Below are 23,387 nucleotides of genomic sequence, written 5' to 3' on the forward strand. Positions count from 1 at the left end.
CGGCAGCATGGGGGCGTCCCATGCTCTGCATTCCCTCTCCCGCTCCAGCCGCCCCCGCACTCTGTGAATGAAGCAGAAAGGGGTGTCAGGAAGGAAGGCCCTGCTCCTGCTCCCTGCTGGCTCGCCGCTTTTAATTGATAACGGATGTTTGGAGACATTTGGCGGGTCGGGATCCATCAAAGGAGCCATGAGCCCCCCTTGCGGACTCCGTGTTCTTAGTAATGCCTGTAATGCAGTTTTTCTGCGTACGACACAGCAGGATAGGAAAGGATGTTCTTGATGACTCTTTCCTTGTTCACAGGTCAAGGGTGGCCTGCAGGCATGACATCAGAAAGCGGGGAAATGAGTTGGCGGTAGGAGCTGCCCTTGGGTGTGCACTGGGCCGCATTAAGAGTATTAAATGCCATAGGGCAACGGCACACATATATCATGATATCAGGTTTCGCAAGAAATGGAGCTAATTGGTGGCTCATGAAATGCATAAATTCATCCGACAGGGAAGATATTCATAGGATTTTCAGTGAGTGTCGAATTAAAAGAACAATGTACAATCATATTAAATCATATTAACTTGTAAAATTATGTTTGTGAATGGGACTGGGGAGGGTTACGGGGGGGGGGGGGGGGTTTGAGCTGTGTGGTGCCCCCCCCGAGGACGTGGCCCCCCCTGGGCAGGTGCTGAAACCCCCATTTTGTTCATGGGGAGCTCAGTGTGCTGCCTAGGGCGTAGCTCAGATTAGGCGGCTGAAAATCTACAGCTACAAGCTCGGCACTCTGGCTAATTTGGATTGTTCAGGCTTGAAGGAGATCGCAACCTTATCCATGCTTACTAATTAGATAAAGGCAAGTCGCAAGCTGGGCTAAACCTTGGGATGCTGAGTGTGCAAAGCTGTCCTGTCCAAAGATCTCAGACGTTCCCTCCAGTTGTCCCTGTACCTGACACACACATACACACACACGTTTATATCCATAACTTCATGTGTAAAACCCTAATCGCAACAATGACGCCCTTAACCCCTACCCAGCCCTGACCTTAACCATAAGTAACAAAACGAAATACAAGACTTTTTGCGTTTTTAGTTTTTCAATTGCAGTCACAGATTGTTATAAAACCAAGTTTTCCCAAACTGAAAAATGGTCCCCACTACTTCAAAATAACATTTTTTTTTAACCACATTGTGGGGATATTTGGTCCCCACAATGTAATATATGCATGACATGCGCAAAAACAAACACACACACACACACACTCCTCCCTATAGCGCTCTCGATCCTCTCAGTTCTCATGCTGCATGTGGGCGTCTTGTTTCTCGTGTGCTGAGTGCATGTCGCATGTTCTGCAAACTTGGCCACGCATATCATGTTTTGTTGACCTGCATTCCAGCACGGTGGGGCAAGTGAACATAAACACCGGCATTCCTGATGTGTAGAGGCATGCCCAGGTCTGTCCTGCTGCTGGTGTGCAGGCACTCAGCTGGGTGGCGGGAGAATAACACATTGTAGGTTGTTTTTCAAGGACCGTATTTGCTGGATGTTTGCATTAGCTCTAAGATTCTGCTGGCAGTGAGGTGACCTGTGTGTGTGTGTCTGTGTGTGTGTCTGTGTGTGTGTCTGTGTGCACCCGTGCATGCGAATGGAAACAAAAAGCACCATGTAGGGGGTGACAGCAGGGAGTGTTTGGTGAGACAGTAAATATATACTTCAGTGGGCACGTTATTAAGTTCGCCTACTCAAGGGAGATACGCGTAGCATGTATCAGCAAACCGCGGTTCATGTGTCTGCAGCCAAATACACGCAGCACTCAGACAGGACGTTCACTACCTATCCAGCTTAGAACAGCTAAGACACCCGATCGTGGTGATTTGAGATTGATGGTTGGTTGCAGACGTGGGAGGTCCAGCGTCTCAGAACACGCTCACACTCACCTGTAACGTCGCGATGTTCTCTGGTTACTACACATGCAAAAAAAAAATGAGGGTCAAAGGGCAATCTAATTACGTGTGATGCAGCTCAGTGAACTGATGTCCATTGTCTACGGTGAAAGATGTCTGCTTTTGTCCTAAATGTGTCTCATTAAACGGTGTAACTTGTCAATGTATTCTGTGTGTCTTAATATTTATAATTGTTTTTTTTTTTTTGTTTTTTTTTTACACCATCTTTGTGTTTCATTGCAAACAGGTTTCTAGGGACTGGTTTTCCTTTGGTTATCAGATCTATCAGTGTCTCTTTCCCAGAGCTGCTCTCCCTGGCAGCTTCTGAAGAGTCTTTCACGGTGCGTGGGCTTCACTGGCAACTTCCTGTGGCCAGCGCCCTCAGGAAGGCCTGTCTGCTCCGCAGGCGGGGCGCACAGCCAAGGAGGGGCCACAGAGGGGCCTTCTTCATTAACTCATCGCCAGTCTCTGCAAACGGCCCCTCTTTCCCTGGAAATAATGGCCGGTGCACCTGCTTTTATCTTCACGGTCCACTTTCTCCTTGTTTCCAGCACTAGATGTAGATGAGATTCAGGACTTCTGCTGAACATGAGATGATGTTGATGATGAACTGAAACCCGATCTCACCTTTAGTATATTAATTATTGCAGAACTCATAAGCATTTTCTTTAGGGCAGCTGGTTGCTGGGTGGATTTAAGAATTGAGGAAACTGGTCATTGTGTGTGAAAAAACAACATGCCAAGTGCAAATTTATTTCTGTATTTTTTTTTTCTTTCTGTGTGTGTTCTAGTGGACGTTTTTGGTGGGGGGTGGGGTTTGTTTCATAGCCACACCCAGTCATATGTCACCACTTGGCTCCGGAGCAGCGATGACCTCACCAGCTACTGCCCTGCCCATATGTTATGGTCAGCTCTGTTCCACAGTGGTACCGGCATCACCGACCTCTAGTGGTCGTGTTATGATAGATGATTGCCAGAGACTGAGCTCTACAGGCAGACTGTCTAAAATATTCGTGAGGAAGGGAGCCTCAGTCAGCTGGTGCCATTACTGTGCAAGCGAGCATTTGATGTCCATGTGACGGTGATTAGGCCTGTCTGTAGTGCCATGCAGAATGAACACAGCGGATTAGCTCCGCCCCTCCTCTGAGGTGTCATTCAGGTTCCCGGGTATACACTGTGGCGAACAGATACTCATGTGTTACTATATGGCCTTTTCATTGGGTACAAGGATGCTTTCCCTTAAACTGACTGCTCAGTCAGAGGTAGCTTTGCATGGGCCATCTGCTGTGTGAGGGAGGTAAACAGGATGCTGAAGGTATGGAGGCTCCGTATGGCAAGAGGGATTCCTTACAGGACTTTAAATGGGTCATGGAAGTTGGCACCAAATCCGCCCATATGGGGGGAAAAACATGTAAATCTATTTGGAGATTTTTGTGTACTGTAAGGATAGTTCTCCAGAAAGCACAATACCCAGAGGATGCTGGAGATCATCTCACACAGTCCGTGTTAGCAGGTGGTCGGTCGAGTTCAAGAGAAATAGTCGGTACCGGAAAACCTGTTAGAACGCAAGAGTCGTCATAGATCACAGCTGCTGCAGCTCTATGGCTTCCACTCCTGTCAGCAAAAATCATGGACCTGCCGCTGCGGTGGGCTGAGGAAAACCAGCGCCGGAAGCTGACAGATGCGGTAGGACACGAGTCACCATGGGTCGGGTATAGCAGCTAGTGTCCTGTCAGCTTAAATCGCGAAGTGCTGTTACGACGGACTAAGGAACCTAAACGCCAGGTGCGTCAAGAGAGGACAGATGATTCCTCGTCAGAATTCTCTGGTTCCTGCTGTTCCTGGCTGATGGGAGGATTAAGATATGGTCCATAGTATGAGAACTGGATTGTTCTGGAAAGGTTATGGGAAAATGCCGGTGATTCAGCTTGCCGAGGCCTATTTAGGTCACCTGGGTTCGATCCAGTCGGATGTTTTTTTAGAGATGAAACTAGGGGTGGGTGGTACACTGGTGTCAGTCATTACCGGTGTGATTGTCCACCACGATATGGAATTACACTATACCATTAACACCGCGAGAATTCACCATTTTAATTATCCAACAGCATATTTATAAAAATAAAGCATTTAATATTCTTCAAAGATTCATTTGTAGTCTAAATACTTGTCTTTTAATGGTGTATATATATATAACCGGTTTATCTGTGTTGTGTCAGTTTTCTATAAAACGCACTCTTGACAAAGTGTTGCAATAGTGTTCAACAAATTCAAAATAAACATATTTTGTGTAATTATGCTACTGCTCCCAAAACTTGCAAAAAGTAACCACGATATACCGTCACCGTCCAAAAAGTGAAAAATACCGTGATGATAATTTGAGGTCATATCGCCCACTCCTAGATGAAACAATACGTATCTGCCAATACGTAATGTGCAGTTATGGCCACTAAAGCATTTGACACAGACCAGTGTCCCTAAGGCACCCTCTTAAACATCCTGTTGAATTTGTTACCCGAATGGGACAGCAGCTTACTATAACATGGATTTTAACAGGGGCTCTCACAATGTGCTCTGAATGTGCCGGACCTCGCTAACATGCAAACGCAATTCGGGTGGAATTCCTGAAGACGTGCGCCTCAACTCACAACATTTAGTTTATAGACCATGGTTCATTAAGTCACTTCAGCCCGTATTTGTTCCTCACAACAATGTTACTATTGTGCTTTGAATGGGCTTGAGAGCCCAGAAGTTCATAATGTCACTGAACTGTTTTATATTACAAGAGGCCATTGTCACTTCTCTCCATAGAGCCTATGTTGATTGCTTTTAATTATAGTGGTGGCTTGGTTTCAGTTCTCCTGACTTTTATTTTGGCCTGATGCTTCCTGGCTGCTCATGTGCGTTTAGCCCTCCCCTGTCCATCCACGTGGGGTTTTAGGCCTAATTTATGTTTATCCATAAAAACAATCTATACAATGTTATAAAATCTTTAGTTGCCGTTTGGACTGTCATTGGTGGCATTTGCTCTAATGACGCAATGTTGACGAATGCTCAGTGGTCATTGTTGGATCATTTGGGGCCAGGGAATAGCTTCAGCACCATGATGTGATCTTTAGGCATTACAGTGAGAGGAGTTTCTGACCCTTGCTGGTCACGTTCATATGGAGTCTGTCATGTGTTCCATAAACCGAAAGTCAATGAAGATAAACAGAAGATCAACGCGCCTCAGTAGTGCCACCTAAACACGCTCAGCGTCTTGATATGGATTTAGAAGTCTTGTTAGAAATCTCCTTTCTAAGCTTTCCTGTGTTGGTGACATTTAGTGGGTTCTTTGGTATGCCTTTATTGTGCTGCTTTCAATTTTTCTGTAATTTATTCACCTAATTAAAATTGAAACGTGGTTAACGATATGATGTGAATTGCCTTTATAAATGGTATTTGTCAACGTGTGAGGTACTGGTATGCCACTGTGACTGAGTCCTGTGATGCGTTCATTTTCCAAAACAGCTTATATTAACAGTGAGTAAAATATAAATAAGCTCACAAATAATGATAATGCTTAAATATATATATAAAAAACCATTATTAGTAGAACAGTTAATCTTTACTTGTGGTTGAGTGAGATCTGTCAACTTCGGGAAAGGTGTTCCGGTTTTCAGCAAATGCTACACCCTAGATTTGAACTCTCTCAGATCTTGTCGGGGAGTCATTAAGGAGTATAAAATAACTGTAAACAGAGGCCAGTGTCTCTGGCAAAAAGTCGGTGGCTACATTTTCCGATCTTAAGGAAGCCAGCACTGAATGCAGCGAACGATGGTACCTGCCGGCCGGCAGATGCCTGCTTTGCCTTGGGAACCCCCAGCACACCCTTCCTTCTTAATCGTAGCCGCTGTTACCTGGCTGAACTTCCTGAAATTCACAAGGACAAAAACATCAAATTTCATAGCGCACTTCCGTCGCTCCTAATGAATTAAGCCAATTAACGTTTTATGTAAAATGCAATTCTTTGGAGTGTGGTTTGTATTTCTAGCAGCCGATTTTGTATTTTGGGATAGTGCTTATTGTCGTCTGTGACCTTTTATTTCCGTAAGGTTTTACTCTCCCCCAAAGCCAGCAAAGACCTTGCTTACTCTCCTAGAATCCTGGCCTGGGCCCTGCGGTCTCGCGGCTCCCGACCTCGTGCTCGATCAGATTAACGTGGTTCCCAGCTTCTGCTGCCTCACCTGTCCCTGTGGGACACCCCACACCCATGACTCGAACCCGGCCTGAGGTCCCACGCAGACACCAGACAGAGATAAAGCCCTTTCAGGCTCGTAGATGTCCATGCTATTACCGGCAGCTGCTAGCCCGTGAAGTCATTTATAAGTTTAACATTTTAATCTCCGGAAGTATGTGTCCAAACGGTCTGTTTTTTCAATTTTTCCCTCCCTCCTCCTCCTCACGAACTGTCCATACTCTGAGATGATCATTCATTCTTCTGTTTCTCCTAGATACATCTGTATTTCTAGTCACTTGAACATGGCTTACAGAACAGCTAACGGGGTCGATGTGCTTAGCAGGCAGCCTTAAGCTGTCCGCGCCCCCGGATGGCACGTTTCAGCTGTGAATGGAATAACAGAGGTTTGAAATGTTTAACTTGCAGCGAGTTAAAATTTATCCCATGGGCCTGCTGTATGACAATCAGCTTATGATCCTAGGGGGGGGGGAGGGGCATTCTGTCTCCATGGTCACGACGCTAAAGGGTGCTATACTCTGTTTACTAGCTGGTGTTATACAGTTTTAATACCAGGTGCCCCCCCCCAAAAAAAACACATGCACACATACTTCAAAGCCCTGTTTGGGTAGACAGGAGTATGAGGGCTGGCGGTGCTGATGGAGAGGGGGTTTGTGCCTCTGGGTGACTCATTAGGGCAGCAGGTAGCTGGGAGGATGTGGTGAGCATCAGAGCTGCGGGATCCTGCCCGCTGAGGCCTTTTAACTAGCAGCCACCAGCCCCCCCACCCCCCAGGCCCCTCTCCACATATTTCTCCCAAGCAACATTTATGGAACGATTGTTAAGAGACTAAAATGAGGGTATGACTTGTGGAACTTGAGTCAAAAAGATTAATTGGTGGTATTTGCCTGCTTTTGGTCGTTGTTGCTTTTCAGAGCCATACATTGTATGTTTCTTGAGGTTTCGTTAAGTCTTTTTCACTTATAATTTGGTCCAATGGTAACCAAACAGTTCTTCTTTGGAACTTTAGGTGTTTGCCCTTGTCCTCATTGTTTCACAATTGAGCATTACCCAGTGCATAACCCGGGGCGTCTCCAAGCTGATGTGAGCCTTTTGGACAGGTTGACATTTTCAGCCTTGTCTCGAAGATGCTTGACCTTGGCAGCCTTTCGAGGTGCTGTATTGGGCTTCTCTACGCCCATTGGAATGTTTTTAATCTGTACACTACCCTTATTGCAAATGGGATACTGAGTTGAACTATTTCTTTATACATAACAAACATTGTGTCAGTAACACACTATGTAATACACACGCTTCACTGAAGCTAAAGGCTTCAGGTCCTGATATGGCAAATGTGGGCTTTATGTGAAGCTCCTATTGTATTTTAAGTTGTCTTGCGATCAGCCATGCTTTCTGTGATGGTTCAGAGGTCATGCCAGGAAGTAACCAGTTATGAAGTCCTGAGCTTCCATCACAAGGTTCCTTTTCCAGTAACGTGTTTCTGTAAATGCAGATCTGTGTGAAATCCACCGTAGCCATTGTGAATGCTATATGCGGTTTATATATGTGTGGAGGACTTTGGTCATTATGTCAGTCTTTTATTGTCTGGCTGCTCATCATTTCTGTGACTTTTTTTCTTTCCGTAGTTGGAAGGGGGGGGGGGGTGGATGTGGCAGAGTGTGGCCTGGAAAAACTAGCTTTGGATATGAAACCGGAGAACTTGTTTAAAAGCCACAGACATCGAAATCTGAACACTGAAGCTCAAGGACAGCAAACATCTTGGGTCGAAGCATGGAGATTCAGATGGGGAATATCGCAAGCCTCAGACATGTCGGAGAGGGGGAGAAGGTTATGGAAGCAGCCCGGGGAACCTCTCGGACAGATCTGGTGTGCTGCCACTGTGGGAATTCCACAGAAAGCAGTGAGGAGGGTGCCGCTTCTGTTTTTAAATCTGTTTTTCCTCGACTAGCGCCTTTAAAAGGAGCACATAAACCCTTCAAAGCGTGAGCTGTAAACTCAGCGTGGCACGGATTAGCCAGGGCGGAGGGGCCCTACAGGCACCACTCGCCTCGCTGTCAGAGGGCCAGGCGGGCCGCAGATGGGGCCGCGAGGTGTGTAAGGTGATCTTTGGTAGCTGGATCTACAGCAGAGAGAGTGGGGGGTCCAGGACATGAGCTCACGATGTCAATTATTCATGAGCAGCAGAGCTGTCGGTGTGTCGGGAGCAGGGGTGACAGGCAGGCCTCGGAGGAGAGTCTGTTCCCGGCCGTGACCTCCAGAGGAGGACGTGAGGAAGGAAGGTTCCTGTGAGCTCGTGCTCCTCAGGTCTTTCTGTATGGGCTTTGGGTCTCGAGATTAGCTCTGTTTCAGGAACATGAAATTTGCCTCTTGATTTTTCTCTGAATTCTTAAGGTGAGTAATTTGCTCAGAGCAGCGTCAGTCAGTAGCTCACGGTCCCTGTGGCACTGAGGGCAGCTGTATCACCAGCTCTGTTTACAACAAGCGGTTTCTCGACCCTTTGGTCATCCCCCCCCAGCCGGTTTGGTATGATGTTTCCACCATGACGGGTAATGTCACTTGGGAAATTAAATAACATGTTCAAATTAAATTACAGGCACATATGTGACATGGTGTGTCAGTGGAGAGCAGCTGGTGGGTTCTGGGCTGCTATGATCTCACACTGGAGCTTCTAATTGAAAATGTCCATTAATCAATGCGGCTTCCCCAATCAGGAACCCCCAGACAGCCGCATGAGGCCTTTCTGAGTGCGTCAGACATATCAGGCTTTATTGGGATGCCAGGCAAACGACTGGCATTTAACCAAATGTGTCTATTAAGAGCCTTTTTCATACCCCAATTGTAATTAGTGTCTGTGAGGCATATTTACATGGCAGAAACAAGTCCATCCTTGTAGGCAGAGTAATTATCTGATTTATCAGTGCTGATCCTTTGCAGTCCTGACTGGAACTCCTTGCTGGTTTTGGTCCCCTGTCTCTCTAAATACCGGGCGACTCCCTCCTTCCATGGCACCCCACCCCCGCACCTGAGCTCTGACACACAGGGGTTAACAAGCCCGGAGCCTGTTGGCGTCCTCCTCGGCCAGAACCGCCACACTTCCGCTTTCTAGCATCGGCGTGTCACGAGTTCCTCGCAGGTGGCATCCTGTTAACTGTATATGACACGGTTGTATACTTTGGATTTTATGGTCCGTCTTCAGCAGTAGAAGCAGGAAGCACTGAATGGCCTGAGCAGCCCCCGTCGAGGTACTGAGCCGAGAGGCCGAACATGAAATCCGCTCAGGGCGTCCACGGTACCTTTTATGCTCGTTTGTTTGTTTTTTTTTTTTTTTTGTTTCGGCTCAGCCTTTAAGCTCAGCGGGGCTGTGGGGCTGGTCGGGCCAGTGGGGGGGGGGGGGGGGGGGGGGGAGATAGCGGCTCGTGGGCAGACGTGCCGGTTCTGTTTTTCCACTCGAGCGGAGCCACAGTCTGCCGCTAAACTGATTTCCTTGAGGGAGGGCGGTGTGGCATGGCCCCGGGGCCTGCTGCTCGCCGCCCTGTGAGTAATGTGCTCCTGCTCTCTGAGGCCCCGCCTACCCCAGCCCCCCCCCCCCCCCCCCCCCCCCCCGGTGCTGGCGTCATCATGCACAGGATTGGCTCATTTATTTATCATAGTTTCTCCTCCTCCTCTCCCTGAAAGGAGCCCTTCCCAGAGACTGGCCCCTCCGTCACCTGTAATGAGTAACTCTGTACATATTGATTTGCCGTCACGCGTGCTTGCGTGTCATCAATGTTTAACGCTGCCGATTAAGGAATCCTGCCCCGGCCATGAAGGGCGATACAGCAGCTTATAGCTGAGTGAGCCTGTCGGCTGCCTGGAAGCACCAAGACGCACAATATCTCCTTTCCAAAAAAGGATAATCAGATTTTCACTTTACTTGAACCTTACTTTACTGACAACCTTAACCCCTACCCAACCGTAACCTTCACCATAAGTGACCAAACAAAATACAAGACTTTAGGCATTTTTAGTTTTTTGTTGGCAGTCAAAATATCTTATACATATATTTTATACATTTACTGCCGTACAGAATCGGTGTGATCTTCAGTACTCATCAAATCAGACCTGCCACTGGCTACAGTAAATGACGTCGAGAACCATATAACCATCCTGCTAATTATGGTTCATGGCAGACGTCCGGTCTTACTCTGAGTGAGTGCAACGGTACATCTTCATGACTGTCAGAAACTGCAGTGATTCAGGAAGGAAAACCATATGGTTTCAGTGCTCACAGCTACAGCATTCTGGTCAGAGTGACTCTTTAACACTGAGAGGTGTAGATATGATGAGTAACGTACTCATGACTGGCCTTTTCTCCTCCTGTGTGCGAACAATTCTTGTAAGAACGAGAATTTCTCGCATGGCTGGTGTCCTCTTACGGAAGTGCAGCGTTTTGTCCAGAGGCCCGTCCCTGAGTGCGTTGCACACCGCCAGGCCCAGGAGAGTTTTCCACGCCAGATGTGGGGGTGGGTGAGGTCAAAGGTATGCTTCGCATTGATTTGACTTGAGGGTGGAGGAAGACCCGGTCAGTCTGGTGTGATGCCAAGGATTCCTTTGAGTGACTAAGTTCTTTTCTCGCATGGAGTCCTGCGTGTTTAGGCCTGGGACTGGCTGCATTGCCTGATTCGGGCACTCCTCTTCCTGAGGATAGCAGGTCTTCTTTTCTGAAATGCTGCTGTCTGCCTGGTTCTGTTGCACCACGTGCCTTTAGTTGGCTAGCGGCGGGAATCCCGCGGCGTTAATTGCGTGTTCCCCGTGCTGGCGTCTCCATCTGCCTGGCTGCTGGGCCAAGCTGTTCTCGCCGAGGCCCCTGTAGATCCACGAGATCCAGCCACCGCGGCGGATGTCCAGCTAACGCCCCCGCCCGCCCCAACGCGTGTGGGAAGCGGCTGGGTGCTCCTGCAGAGCTCTTACCCATGGGGCCTGGGCTTTTTCCTTCGATCAGCCACCCATCGTTTCCCTGCCTGCCCCCTCAGGACCCCCGGCCAGTCTACTTGGTGATGTGGGACGTTGACGGCTTGCTTAATACATTTAAGATGTCCCTGGGTGAGAGCGCCCTGTTCCATAGTTTGTCCAGTCAGCATCGAGGGGCTCTAGATGTAGAGTTGAGTCCTGGGAGTTATGCTGGGAGTCTGTGTCTGTCCTGCCGCTCCCCCGCTTCCTGTAGCACAGCATCAGCCTTGTAAAGTGCAGCCTTGTGGCTGTTAGAATCATCACAGTTCTTAGGATGCGGCCCCCAAAGCGTCTGCTTCTGCAGCAGGAAATGCTACCTGTGAATCTCATTTTCTCTCTGCCTGCAACAGAACAGAAATCCTTTCATACTGATAGCAAACAAGTCCTGGAGAGTCATCTTTGCTGTGCATTCCATTTGTAGAATATGTTGGTGTATGCAAGTTAACAGTATTGAAATATCAGGATTTCAAATGTATGACACTACATGTTTTTTGGTCCATCTTCAAGGAAACCTTAAGATAAATGGTTGTATCAGAGATTAGACTTGTGAACACCAGTGACACAATGTGCGAACTGGCGTGGTGCTTACCTCCTTGTTCTTTGAAAGTATTCAGCGCTCACTGCTGTCTGTAAGGGTAACAGCACATCTTTGCTTTCTCTAGCATTAATGTACATACAGAGCTCAGCATGTTTTTGTTTACTGAACACCAATTTTTTTTCTGCGTTGGCAGTCCTGTAAAACAGTGGAGTAAATATTCAGGAACATGATGCTAAACGTTATTTCCAGGGTTTTCAAGGTGTAATTTTTTGTAATGTTGTGCAGTTTGAAGTAAAGCAAACGTCTTGCCACTGGCATATTACTGTGCTTTTTGCGCGATATTCAGTACCACAGAACGTATGACTAGTGTGCAACTGTTTCAAATTGAGATGATTGGTCTGGCAAACCTAGCTAATTAACTTTTTTTTGTTTGTTTTTCAGGACCAGTTTGAGAACCTTGACAAGCATACGCAATGGGGCATCGACTTCCTGGAGAGGTATGCGAAGTTCGTCAGGGAGAGGTTGGAGATCGAGCAGGCTTATGCAAAGCAGCTGAGGTAAGGTCCCATGGCTCTCGGCCTTTGTCAGGCTGCTACATTTCCAGCGTCTCCAAATTTTTAAATATAATTGTCGGTTTTTTCATTGCCTTTAACTTATTATTCTGCTCTGCATTGATTGTCTCAGTGAGGGCAATAAATTGCGCAGTAAACTCATCTCTATCCTGAGTGAGTCAGTCACCAGTGTCCTCTGAGGAAACGTCGTCTTAGACGTAACATTAAAAGTATTTCTTGTTAGCAAATTCATGTAAAAGAATCTCTCCAACTTATTTTTCCTCCATCTTTGTCCTGGGAGAATTTTTGTTTTGTATTCATGGACAATCTAATGCCAAATACATATTCCGAAAGACCTCTCGACTAGAATAATAATAAAAAACACTTAATTTGCCTTGCTGGGGTAATGAAAAACATAGGCCTGCTTGAGGGGGGATGAGGGGGGGGGCAATTGAAAGATTCTGCATAGTCTGGCGAACGTTTTGGCCCTTTTATCTGGCCAGACCACTGAGCTAGTAGAGTTTATACTTGTTGAGTTCCTCCAGAGCTGTTTATTAATCCAGATTATTAGTTTTTCCATGAGCATCTGATATCAGATAATGTGTTTTATAGCCCCTTGAAGGAATTTAGTTTTATTGTTTCATAGCGGTTTTTGTGGTGTGGGCCATTCTTTCAGTTTGACAGTATACCGGTGAGCTTCACCAGCCTGGCCACATAGCATATGAACCCCCACCCATTAACTGGTAAAAAAGACACGGCCTTTGTGCTGTTCTGCTGAGGTCATATTCCTTTGTATAATATTCCGGGCTTCCTATTTTTAACTTTTAAACAATCACCACTGCAATCTGAAAAACACGAGTAATCCCTGTTGGGTCTCTCTATAAAGATAAATTGCTTGAGGGTTCAAGGGTTAATTTTTTATGCATGTGATATCGTTGTGTCGACACCCCCTTAAGTGTCGCGCTTCCCACCGCGGGGCGAATGGCCGTCTCCAATACAGCGCTCTCCAGCCTCCCAGGCAGCGGCCCCGTGGGCCTTGTGGTGTTGCTTGGATACAGGACTGAGCAGAGCATGAGTCCCCCCCCCCCCCCCCCATCCCTATAAAGCTTCCCGCTGTATCTTTGCACCCTTAGAGCAGGGAGTGGCTAGGAACGTGAAATAGACTTAACTGCTGAAAGAGGAAATCATCTGTTTGGTGTATGATGCATTTCCTGTTCCGTGTCTGAGGTATAGCTTTCTGTGTGGAATTTCTTATTGCTAAAGATTAAAACCAAAGAACAATAGAACAATGGTTAGGCTAACTTAAACTGGTCATTCAAAAGAGTAGGAGTGTCCAAACCTGGCTAGGCGAGTTGGTGGGGAGTATCTCACACGTGGGGAGTGTTCTGTGTTGCTCTTTTCTGGTTTAACTTTTTCAGAACCTTATTTTATTATAAAGGGATTTCAAATTGTACCCCTTTGGCATATTTTTAAGAAGCATTTCCCCAACCTTGTTTTGGTTTGGTGAGGCGTAAAGGAGAGGGAAGCTACAGATAATTAGATACAGCTCAGGGGGGGGTGACTGCTTTGTTAAAGTAAAAATTTAGACTCTCAGGCCCTGAGAGTTTTAGAATGGTTGCGGGAAGTGTGTTCTTTGCTGTTAAAGATTCTTCTCAGGAGGGAAGCTGACGCACATCAGAGATTTTTTTTTTTTTTCTGCATTTACTGTCTTCTGGATGTTTTGGGAACGACGGGGGGAAAATAAACTAAAATATCATGCTTCCAGTTCCAGCGCAGAGCGCTTGACCTACTTTGGTTCACAGTCCTTGCATGGACGTAGCTTCCCTGTGCAAACGCAAATCCAGTTTCCCTTCTTATTGATCTAAAAAGCCTTTTGTTGCAAAACAATGAATTGGCTTTGAATAAAGCATATTTTTAGCCGACTCCTGTCTATTGTAAAAGCCTCACGCGATGTGACATGTACACGTGTAAGACGGCATGTTCATAATGCTGAATCTGTCCCTCTGCTCTTCTTACAGGAATCTAGTGAAGAAATACTGTCCCAAACGGTCCAAAGATGAAGAACCGAGGTTAGGCACTGACGTCCGTTTCGATCTGAATACAGCAAACGGCTGTGGCTTAATAATGTGTATTAGTGCTGTCGAGCCCCATTGTGACAAGATACAGTGAAATCATGAGACCAGTAATACTGCATCTCTTCTGATGAACAACTAAAACGAAAAGTGGCAGCATGAAGAGCCTGCCCATGGATTATCTGTGTTACCTATGCATTACATTAGTACACACATTGCTGTGCCTCCAGGCCCTGGGGGGTGGCGGTTGGCCTTTTTTGTAAAACTGAAGATATGCAAGTCATTATTTGGGTCCCACCCGAGTCCCTTTGCATTTGCATTTGTGGGCTTGTCTAAGGTTTCAACTCTACCTGCACTTACAGCTGGCACTGCCCCCTGTAAACAAATCTGCACGGCAGTGTTAGTATTTACCACCAGATGTCCCCACAATATAAATAAAAACCTCCTTTTGACCTTGTCACATTTTTCTGGTCTCCACAAGGGGAGAACTCTGTTTAATAAATATCTGTGACTGCAATCAAAAAACTAAAAACGCCAAAACTCTCATATTTAGTTTGGTTACTTATGGTGGTTAAGGTTAGGGCTGGGTAGGGGTTAAGGTCGTCAAGTTGGGATTAGAGTTTTACCCATAAAAATGAATTGAAATTTCCCCCAAAGATATGGAGTGTGTGTGTGTGTGTGTGTGTGTGTGTGTGTGAGACAGAGACATTCAGAATACTTTAATTATCCCCAAGGGGATTATTTTGTGTTGGAGTAGCAGTTCACATACAAGACACCCACACAAGGCAGGCATAAAGGAAGTTGTAACGCAGAATTACAAAAATATGTATTTTCCAGATTGATGTTTAACATTTACAATTAGTAAACATAAGTAAGTAAAGATCAGCAGCTGTTGTGTGCCCTGCAATGAGTAACTTGAGTAAACACTGAAAAAGGGACTTTATTAGAAATCCAATTGATATAGCTCTCACTTTGTGGTGAGATCTCACTTTTTTTGTGTCTCCAAGGGATAATGCAGTAATGGGCACAGAAAGGTGATACAGGCACAGCATGTTTTTGGACTCCAGGAAGAATGCTGTGTAAACACTGGGGAGCATGCGAACTCCACACGCAGTCCCCAAGGCCATTGGCCGAGCCGCTGAGCCACACTGCCAACCAAATCTATTTTTAGCTAAATGTAAAAGTAAATTTGTATAGAATACATCAAAAAATAAACACGCATAAATGCATATCTTGAAAGCAAGAGATATCCGTTTGCCAGTTATCATACATGTACGTAAGACACCCTAATAAGGTACATCCTACATCTGGGGCTGGGGTTGGCAGTGGGTGGTGAAGACGTCCAGGGAAATCAGTTGGTTTGCATTTCATCTGGCGTTTAGACTGCTTTCCTCATCCACTGATCGCTCTATGGTGACACCTACTGTCTGCAGGGGGCCTCAGGGCTATGGGCTAGGGACTGAAGCTCTCCTACAGGTACATGATGGTGTGCTATGTTACCCCTTAGAACCTGCTGATTTAATAGAAGCGGGTGACTCGGAGTGCTGGTGTGTGGGCAGTGTGCTAGGTTTGACCCCTCCTACATCAATTTGGGTGTCATTCACTAAGGGGGGTGAACATCTATGGGACTGATTAGCCATGCCGGATTAGGAGGAAATCGGGGGGTTGGGGGGGTGTTTCAGACACAGATGGTAATGTCGTATCCGATTTTCTAAATTCTTCTGATGTGTCCAAAATTATTTGCCTGATTATGGGAACTTGAAGGAAGTCATGTTGATAGATCAAGAAAGATCATGTTAGCAAATCAGTACATACCGTCATTTATGTTAACATACCAACCTTTGGGGAAAATTACATGTAAAAGCCTTAAAACATACAAGTCATGTCCCTGCAGTGCTGCTTGTGTTGCGTAGCTGAAAGGGGTTTGGATAAGGGCCACATAAGTTAACTTCATTGGTCCTCTCCTTTGGCTACTTAGCTAGCTAGCAAAAATTAAATCAGATGTGCATTTGACTGCAGCTACCTCAGTGTTACCTGTGCAAACATTCAGGAAAAATTTTACATTAGCTCTGACATCCTGACTCTGACAAAAATTCCAAAACAAATTAGCAATTCTAAACAGAATGGTAAAAAATTTGCAATTCAAAGTAGATCGGAAGGGAAAAAGAACCCCATCTAATTTAATTAAAGTTATACGCCTGGATGGAACAAACATTTAATAATATGTAATATGCATGCACATACTACCTCAGCTGTGAGAGTTTTGGTCTGATGTATTTCAAAATAAGTAGATGTAAATGGAATTTAACTTATGAGTGCAGATGGTACGACATTAATTCTCTGCCTCTGAAATAAGCATGTCATGGGATTTAGACAAATAATCTGGTCCAGATGTAGGCGTCTATCATGCAGTGTGTAACACAAACAGAGTAAATATTACATAAAACAAATATTTCAAATGATGCACCCTCAGCCTTCAATGTAAATGTCTGCCATCCTTCCCAGCCTTGGTTGATGAGTTCTCCTCTTCTCCACCCTCAGGTTCACGTCATGCCTGTCCTTCTACACTGTCCTCAATGAGCTGAATGACTACGCGGGCCAGAGGGAGGTCGTGGCTGAGGAGATGGGCCACAAGGTGTATGGGGAACTCATGAGATACTCGCAGGACCTCAAGGCTGAGAGGAAACATGTAAGACCAGCTCATCTATGCACAGCCAGGCCGAGATGGGTTCTGGGTTGGAAGTGAATTGAAGTGTAAATGCCAGTACCACCAAAATCAGTGATGAGTGGCATGTCAGGAGGCATTCTGGTGGAGTGATGAAAAGGAGCATGTCTGCTCCCTGACCACACTGCGCTCTTACTTCACAGCACCTCCAGGAGGGCCGGAAAGCACAGCAGTTCTTGGACCACTGCTGGAAGCAGATGGACAACGTGAGTAGAGGCGGCGTTTCACGCAGACTGCATGGAGGGAGATCCGCAGGCACACGGATGACCTGCTGCTCATTACTCCGCCCAGCGATGCTCACAGCGTCTTTTGTACTGGTCCAGCTGGGCTGTTTTCCAGACACTGCTGGGAAATTTGCCAGACTGTATACCTTTCTCAATACATAACATGAAATCTTCCAGTTGCATGTTCTTGAAACATTCCAGAAGAATTTAAACATCTGTCGATGCCAGTGTGGTCCGTAATCTCCTGGCTACTTGCTGGCTACCTTCCTTTGAGCACCCGTGCACTTGTCTGTTGTGGGTCCTGTCTTGATTGTCACAGACCGTTTGCACAGGGCTGTAAGTGCAGCAGAAGTCTGTAACTAAAAACTGTGTCACTGAAGACTTATTGTCACTGGTCATATGTTCACAGAGCAAGAGGAAGTTTGAACGGGAGTGCAGGGAAGCAGAAAAAACCCAGCTCCTCTACGAGAGATTAGATAGTGACATCAATGCCACAAAGTCAGAAGTAGAAAAGGTACCGCCTCATTCAGGTTTCTCACTTTCATTTCGCTCAGTTGAAGCACCGATTCTGCCTTTTGATGTTCTTTATCTCTCTCTCTATCTTGTTGTTACACATCTGCATTGTTCTGTCTTTGTGCTGATGGAATCTGGCCATATTCACCAGATAACTAAGATATCTGTGAAACACGCATGTGGTCTTTGTTTAGACATTTATTTTGAAGTCGTATGTCAATTGGATGGTGAGAGAATCCTTCAACAGTCTGCTGGAGGTTAATGCTCACCCCGTTTACGTCTCAGGCGAAGACGCAGCTCTATGCTCGGACGCACATGGCCGACGAGAGCAAGAACGAGTACGCGGCCCAGCTGCAGAACTTCAACGCTGAACAGTGGAAGCATTTCACCGTCACCATCCCACAGATATTCAAGGTGACCTTCACTTCAGAAGCGATAGCTTCCCTGTTTTGGGTGTCAAGTTCCACTTTTAAGCTTGAGATTTCATGCCGCCCCCTTTGCCAGATGACTTTGCCCAGACTCATTATCTCCTCCCCCCCCTGCCCTCCCACAGAATCTGCAGGACATGGACGAGAGGCGAACCGTGAAGCTGGGCGAGACCTACAGAGGCTTTGCCGAGGTGGAACGGCGAGTGATTCCCATCATTTCCAAATGCCTGGAAGGAATGGTGTCGGCCGCAAAGGCCGTGGATGAGAAGCGGGTGAGTCTGGGCCCAGTGCTGGACGTCATCCCCTACGATCCATGCCAGCACTGAAGCAACTGTTCCCCAGCTCCTCTTAAATGAAATCATGGAAAGAGTATCTCCGTCACTTGCATTAGGCTGGCTGCAGGATGTTACCGATATTGTGCAACTTTGCGTAGGATAGTTTCTGATAAATGCCGCTCCTTACCGCCCAGCAGATATTTATTTACTTTCCTTAAGTCGTACGTGACATGTTGTTCTTTATTATTGTCCTGTTGTGTGAGTTCTGTGGGAATCCGGCACATCTCGATAAAACGTCTCCCCACTATGATGTTGAAAGCTTACATCTTATCCCGCTTTTCTGTCGGACACCCTGCAGGATTCGTTTATTGTTGTGGAGTCCTTCAAGTCCGGTTTCGAGCCCCCTGGCGACTTCCCCTTTGAGGATTTCAGTCAGAACATCTATCGAACTGGTTCCGACGGCACCATCAGCACGCCCAAGAACGAAGGGGTTAAGCCGGACCCGAAGCATTCAATGGGAAAGTCCAAGAACAAACTCTGGCTCTTTGGGAAGAAGCCCAAGGTATGGGAGGGGTTTGCTGTAAGCCATGCATGTGTTACATAATATCGGGCACTGCTCGTCATAACTCATGTTCTGAGATGTTTTCTTGATCCTCAGTACTAAATCAACGATAATTTCTAGCACAGACGACGCCCAGTGTCCATCAACATTGATATGTGGTTGCGCATGCATTGTTTGTCTAAGTTTTTTTTTTTTTTCGAGACTCATTTTATATTACTACAATGTGTTTATGATTGTTCAGTGTCTGGCTTTCGCTGCAGAATTAGCTCGTAGCTCGTAGCTGTGACATTAGTGTTCCTCCAGGGCTAGCTTTGGGCCACAGCTGATCGTCCGTATTTGCTCCCCCAGTCTCCCCCGTCCTCCCCTCCCCCCACTCGTCCCACTTTCACTTCCAGCTACACCCCATCTCTTAAATTTACCAGTGATCCATTAGCTTACTGTCTGTCTGAAATGAAAACGGTCAAACCCAGGATTCCATCGTTCCGGGGTCTGAAGCGAGTGGTAAGAGGTTATCCATGTGTGAGCTTGCAGTATTTGCAGTGATTTTTTATTTTTTTTTCCTCTCATGTCTTTTGCTTGATGTTTCATACTACAGTAGTACATGTTAGATAGCCATCAGCTGCTGAAAAGCAAAGAGGAGAGGCGGGGAAGTATGAGCAAGACTCTTTCATTTTACTTGTTTAATGGTATTTACAAGTGATATTTCCCTACTAGTGTGAAACCTCTGCAGTGGGCCAAAGCACAATACACACTGTATAGGCAAACCAAAAACTCCATCAATAAGTGAAACGAAAATGGGCCCAGTCCCTAATGGGAGGAGTTCTTTCCCCACAGACCTCACTGTTACCCCCCCCCCCTGGAATTCTACACAGATCCCTTATATAGGCTGTGGCTCTGCTTCTGCGCTACCATTCCCATCCTTAAATTCAATTTGCGTAAATAAAAAAAAGCAACCACAGACAATGCACAATATATTATGGTTTAGACAATACACACGGAACACATAAAGCAGCATTGCTCTACCTCTCTAAATTTCTGACAATACTGCCCCCATATGATAGAAGCTTACTGAGAAGAACAGGGATGTCTCACCACAATGTTTGGAAGATGCCAGCGTGAGTTTTATTTACTGGAAAAATTACTCCCTTTGTCCCACACTTTCTTTAAATATCCTGTACTCATTCTTAACATAACATTAATCGACACATTAAGTTGTTACATTAAACATGTTACTGTAAGAATTGAACTATTGTGTGAGTGGTCTTGTACACGTTGTACATGCGTAAGTCAGAGGTCTCAACTAATCCTTTCCGATAACAGAGCACTAGCCCTTAATAGTACATTTTATAACTTTCCGCCGACCGGTATGTTGTTTTGGCATTTCCAGAAGTGCTACGGTTTTTTGGGGTAGGGGGCTGTAATCATACGGATCAAATTTATGGCAAAGTTGTCTTGTCCCTCCGTTCATATGTGAATGCGCCGGGTAGTTGGAATTCCAGGCGGCCTGTCATCTGGGAATGTCTCCATAACCTGCTTTAATTTTCCTAATGGGTGGCAGAGGTAAATCACTGCAGAGTGGGAATGGTAGTCAGCCTGACAGACGGACACACCGAGGCTGCGATGTTTTATTGCTTAGCGACAAGAAGCAGAAAATTTTTTGTAAAGGTTGAACTTCGTCTACATTACCCGAGTCGTGTAGTAAAGCTCTTACATCCTGTTTTACGTTGATCTCGTAGAAGTAAACATGCATGCACATTTTACTCATCACAGTTAGTTTAAAGTACATTTAGAAATTGCTAAAGTTCCTAAGAGCCTGAAAACTTTCTTCTTAACTTTCCAGTCATCAGTGAAGCTGGTAAGATGTCTTTCTGGAGTGGTGGCATATTGAGTTGTTTTCCTTTCCTCTGTCTAGCTAGTCCATGAGCAGAATTCAGGTGTTTTCCTGCGAATGTAGTGGCTGTTCAGCTCGACTTTCAAATCCCTTGTCATTTCCACTGTCCACATCTCAGTGACTTTCACATTTACTTCATTTTTTTGAAGTTAAAAGCCTAACTGAGACCTTGATGATAAGGTTCTAAGAGCTTGTTTTCCATCCTTACCTATTTTGGAGTTTCAGACCTTTTTTCTGAAGCTGCGTCAGAGCTGCCGGCTTCCAAGACTCTCTCTCACGTGTGAAATGCCGTGCGTCTCGCCCCTCGCATCTCACCTTTCTATCTATTTGAAGTGCCAGTTGGGAGGTGGACTTCGTCTTTATCAGAGAGCCCTTGATGCATGTGGCATTTCTTTGGCCTCTGCAGGCACTGACGCTGGAAGATTTCAGCCATCTTCCGCCTGAACAAAGACGCAAAAGGCTACAGCAGAGGATTGACGAGCTTGGCAAGGAGCTGCAGAAGGAAATGGACCAAAGGTACTAGTGTGGAGTCTGAGGAAGTGGTGGTTGCATGTACAGTCAACTGGAGACACGGCTTTTGAGGCTGTGAAGATTAGGTCTCCTAATATTGGTATCCCTATGCATGCCTTTCATAATGTTTGGGTATCTTTTCCCAATGAGATACTCATTTGTGACTGGAAGAGGCTCGCATCCTCATTGTTGTCTCCCCTTCAGAGATGCGTTGAACAAAATGAAAGACGTGTACGAGAAGAACCCTCAGATGGGCGACCCGAGCAGCCTACAGCCCAAGATTTCAGAGACCATTTGTAACATGGAACGGCTGCGCTCGGAGATCCATAAGAATGAGGTAGTGACCCCCACCCGAATCCCCCTAAACGGCCTAAGCTTTCTCTTTAAGTCAGGATGGCATGGAACTCGAGATGACTGATGCTGGAGTTAGTGTCACAGATCCGTCTGTCAACACACCAGCCCAAATGGTGTCCAGATGTTGGAAACAGATTCGGTTTACTTTAAGTAAATATCCGATGTTTAAGTGATTGGGAATCATGCACCCGTGTTCAGATTGGGGTGGGTGTTTTCCGTTGTGAAAATTTGCACATATTGCATTGGATGGTGATTATGTTTTTCATTAGTGACTTAGTGTATTCACTATGGGGTACAGCTGCCATCCCATACGGAGCAAACTCCTGTCGTGTGCCCTATGTTTGCTGGGACAGACTCCAGGCCTCTCATGACTATAACCAAAATAAGTAGGTAGAATATTTTTAAAAGCAATTATTCAGGTGATCTCTGTATTCTGAAGTGTGGGGTCCACCACTGAGGAAAAGGTACATCTGGGGAAATCTGCTACTCAGTCTGTAATCCTCAAACCACTGATACCAAAATCGGAGTAAATCCGTATATCAAACTTTAGCTCCTTAAGCTCTTAAGCGTTTAAGCATTAATTCAGTTGCATTGAATGTTTCTAGCCCCACCTGGTGGATAAATCTAAATATTATATTTCCTTTGTGAGGAATTTCTCCTGTTGTAATGCTCTAGGTGTCTGAGCTGAGTGAGAGAGAGCAGTTTGTAACGTCTCTCTCTCTCACTTTCAGAGCTGGTTGTCAGAGGTGGAAGGGAAACAGAGTTCGCGAGCAGACAGACGACCCAGTTCAGAGGTCAACCATCACACTCCCCATGGCAGAGAAAGGTCAGTAGGCTGTGAATGATCAACAGGGCTCCACAGCCTGGGAAACACAAGTTGTCCTCGAATTGACACTATGCAAACAAGCTGTATGTTTCCATTTTACACAATAACCGAAAACTACGTTAAGAATTTACCTTGTGATAGTTCTGCTATCTCTGGGCATCTCTGTGCCGACCCTGAGTATCAACCTTTTCCCTCCATGTGTTTGCTTTCTCCCTCCCTGCAGTCCTGAAGGGAGCTACACAGACGACTCTAACCAGGAGCATCGCAGCCCCCCACAGCCAGACCTCCATGAGTTTGACGATGAGTTTGACGATGATGATCCTCTTCCAGCTATTGGGCACTGCAAAGCACTCTACGCCTTTGATGGTAAGGAGACACAGTCCAAGTGAGGAACTGGTTATAGCATGTAGAACACAGCATTCAGGCCAAGGCTGACCCCTTGGTTGCAAATGAACGGACTTTGGACCCTTGGGTGAATTGATGAGACTTCAACGACTGACTTCGAATGAGATGGAATTTTATTTTAATTAGTTTGATTGTTCAGAGATGTCACAGCTTATCACTTGAGTTAGCTGATGAATGTTCTACTGGCATAATGCACTAGTGATTGTGCTCGAACCTTGTAGCTGGGGCTGGATCTAATTAAAGCTGGACTCGACAGGCCATGAGACAAATGCCCTATGCAAGACAGACATCTGCCCCATGGCTGCATTTCAAGATTTCATAGAAGTGTAGAGTGTGATCTACTCTTGTCTCCTGCTTTG

At 46.0% G+C, this 23,387-nt stretch overlaps 1 protein-coding gene across 3 annotated transcripts in view; it reads left to right on the top strand.

The window, feature by feature from the left end:
* fnbp1l (formin binding protein 1-like) overlaps positions 1–23,387 on the top strand; it is a 43,086-nt gene that overhangs the window by 15,345 nt on the left and 4,354 nt on the right. For 2 of the 3 annotated variants that reach the window (XM_048977204.1, XM_048977205.1), the window contains exons 2-13: positions 12,134–12,249; positions 14,262–14,312; positions 16,857–17,004; positions 17,184–17,246; positions 17,674–17,778; positions 18,063–18,191; positions 18,331–18,477; positions 18,839–19,042; positions 21,340–21,449; positions 21,648–21,780; positions 22,529–22,623; positions 22,847–22,989. In XM_048977204.1, the coding sequence (XP_048833161.1) occupies positions 12,134–12,249; positions 14,262–14,312; positions 16,857–17,004; positions 17,184–17,246; positions 17,674–17,778; positions 18,063–18,191; positions 18,331–18,477; positions 18,839–19,042; positions 21,340–21,449; positions 21,648–21,780; positions 22,529–22,623; positions 22,847–22,989 (1,444 nt within the window). Of the gene's footprint in view, positions 1–12,133; positions 12,250–14,261; positions 14,313–16,856; positions 17,005–17,183; positions 17,247–17,673; positions 17,779–18,062; positions 18,192–18,330; positions 18,478–18,838; positions 19,043–19,390; positions 19,544–20,882; positions 20,898–21,339; positions 21,450–21,647; positions 21,781–22,528; positions 22,624–22,846; positions 22,990–23,387 lie in introns of all 3 variants that reach the window. The other variant, XM_048977206.1, reaches the window with a different exon arrangement.

This window comes from Brienomyrus brachyistius, chromosome 15 (genome assembly GCF_023856365.1).
Source record: "Brienomyrus brachyistius isolate T26 chromosome 15, BBRACH_0.4, whole genome shotgun sequence".
Taxonomy (NCBI): Eukaryota; Metazoa; Chordata; class Actinopteri; order Osteoglossiformes; family Mormyridae; genus Brienomyrus; species Brienomyrus brachyistius.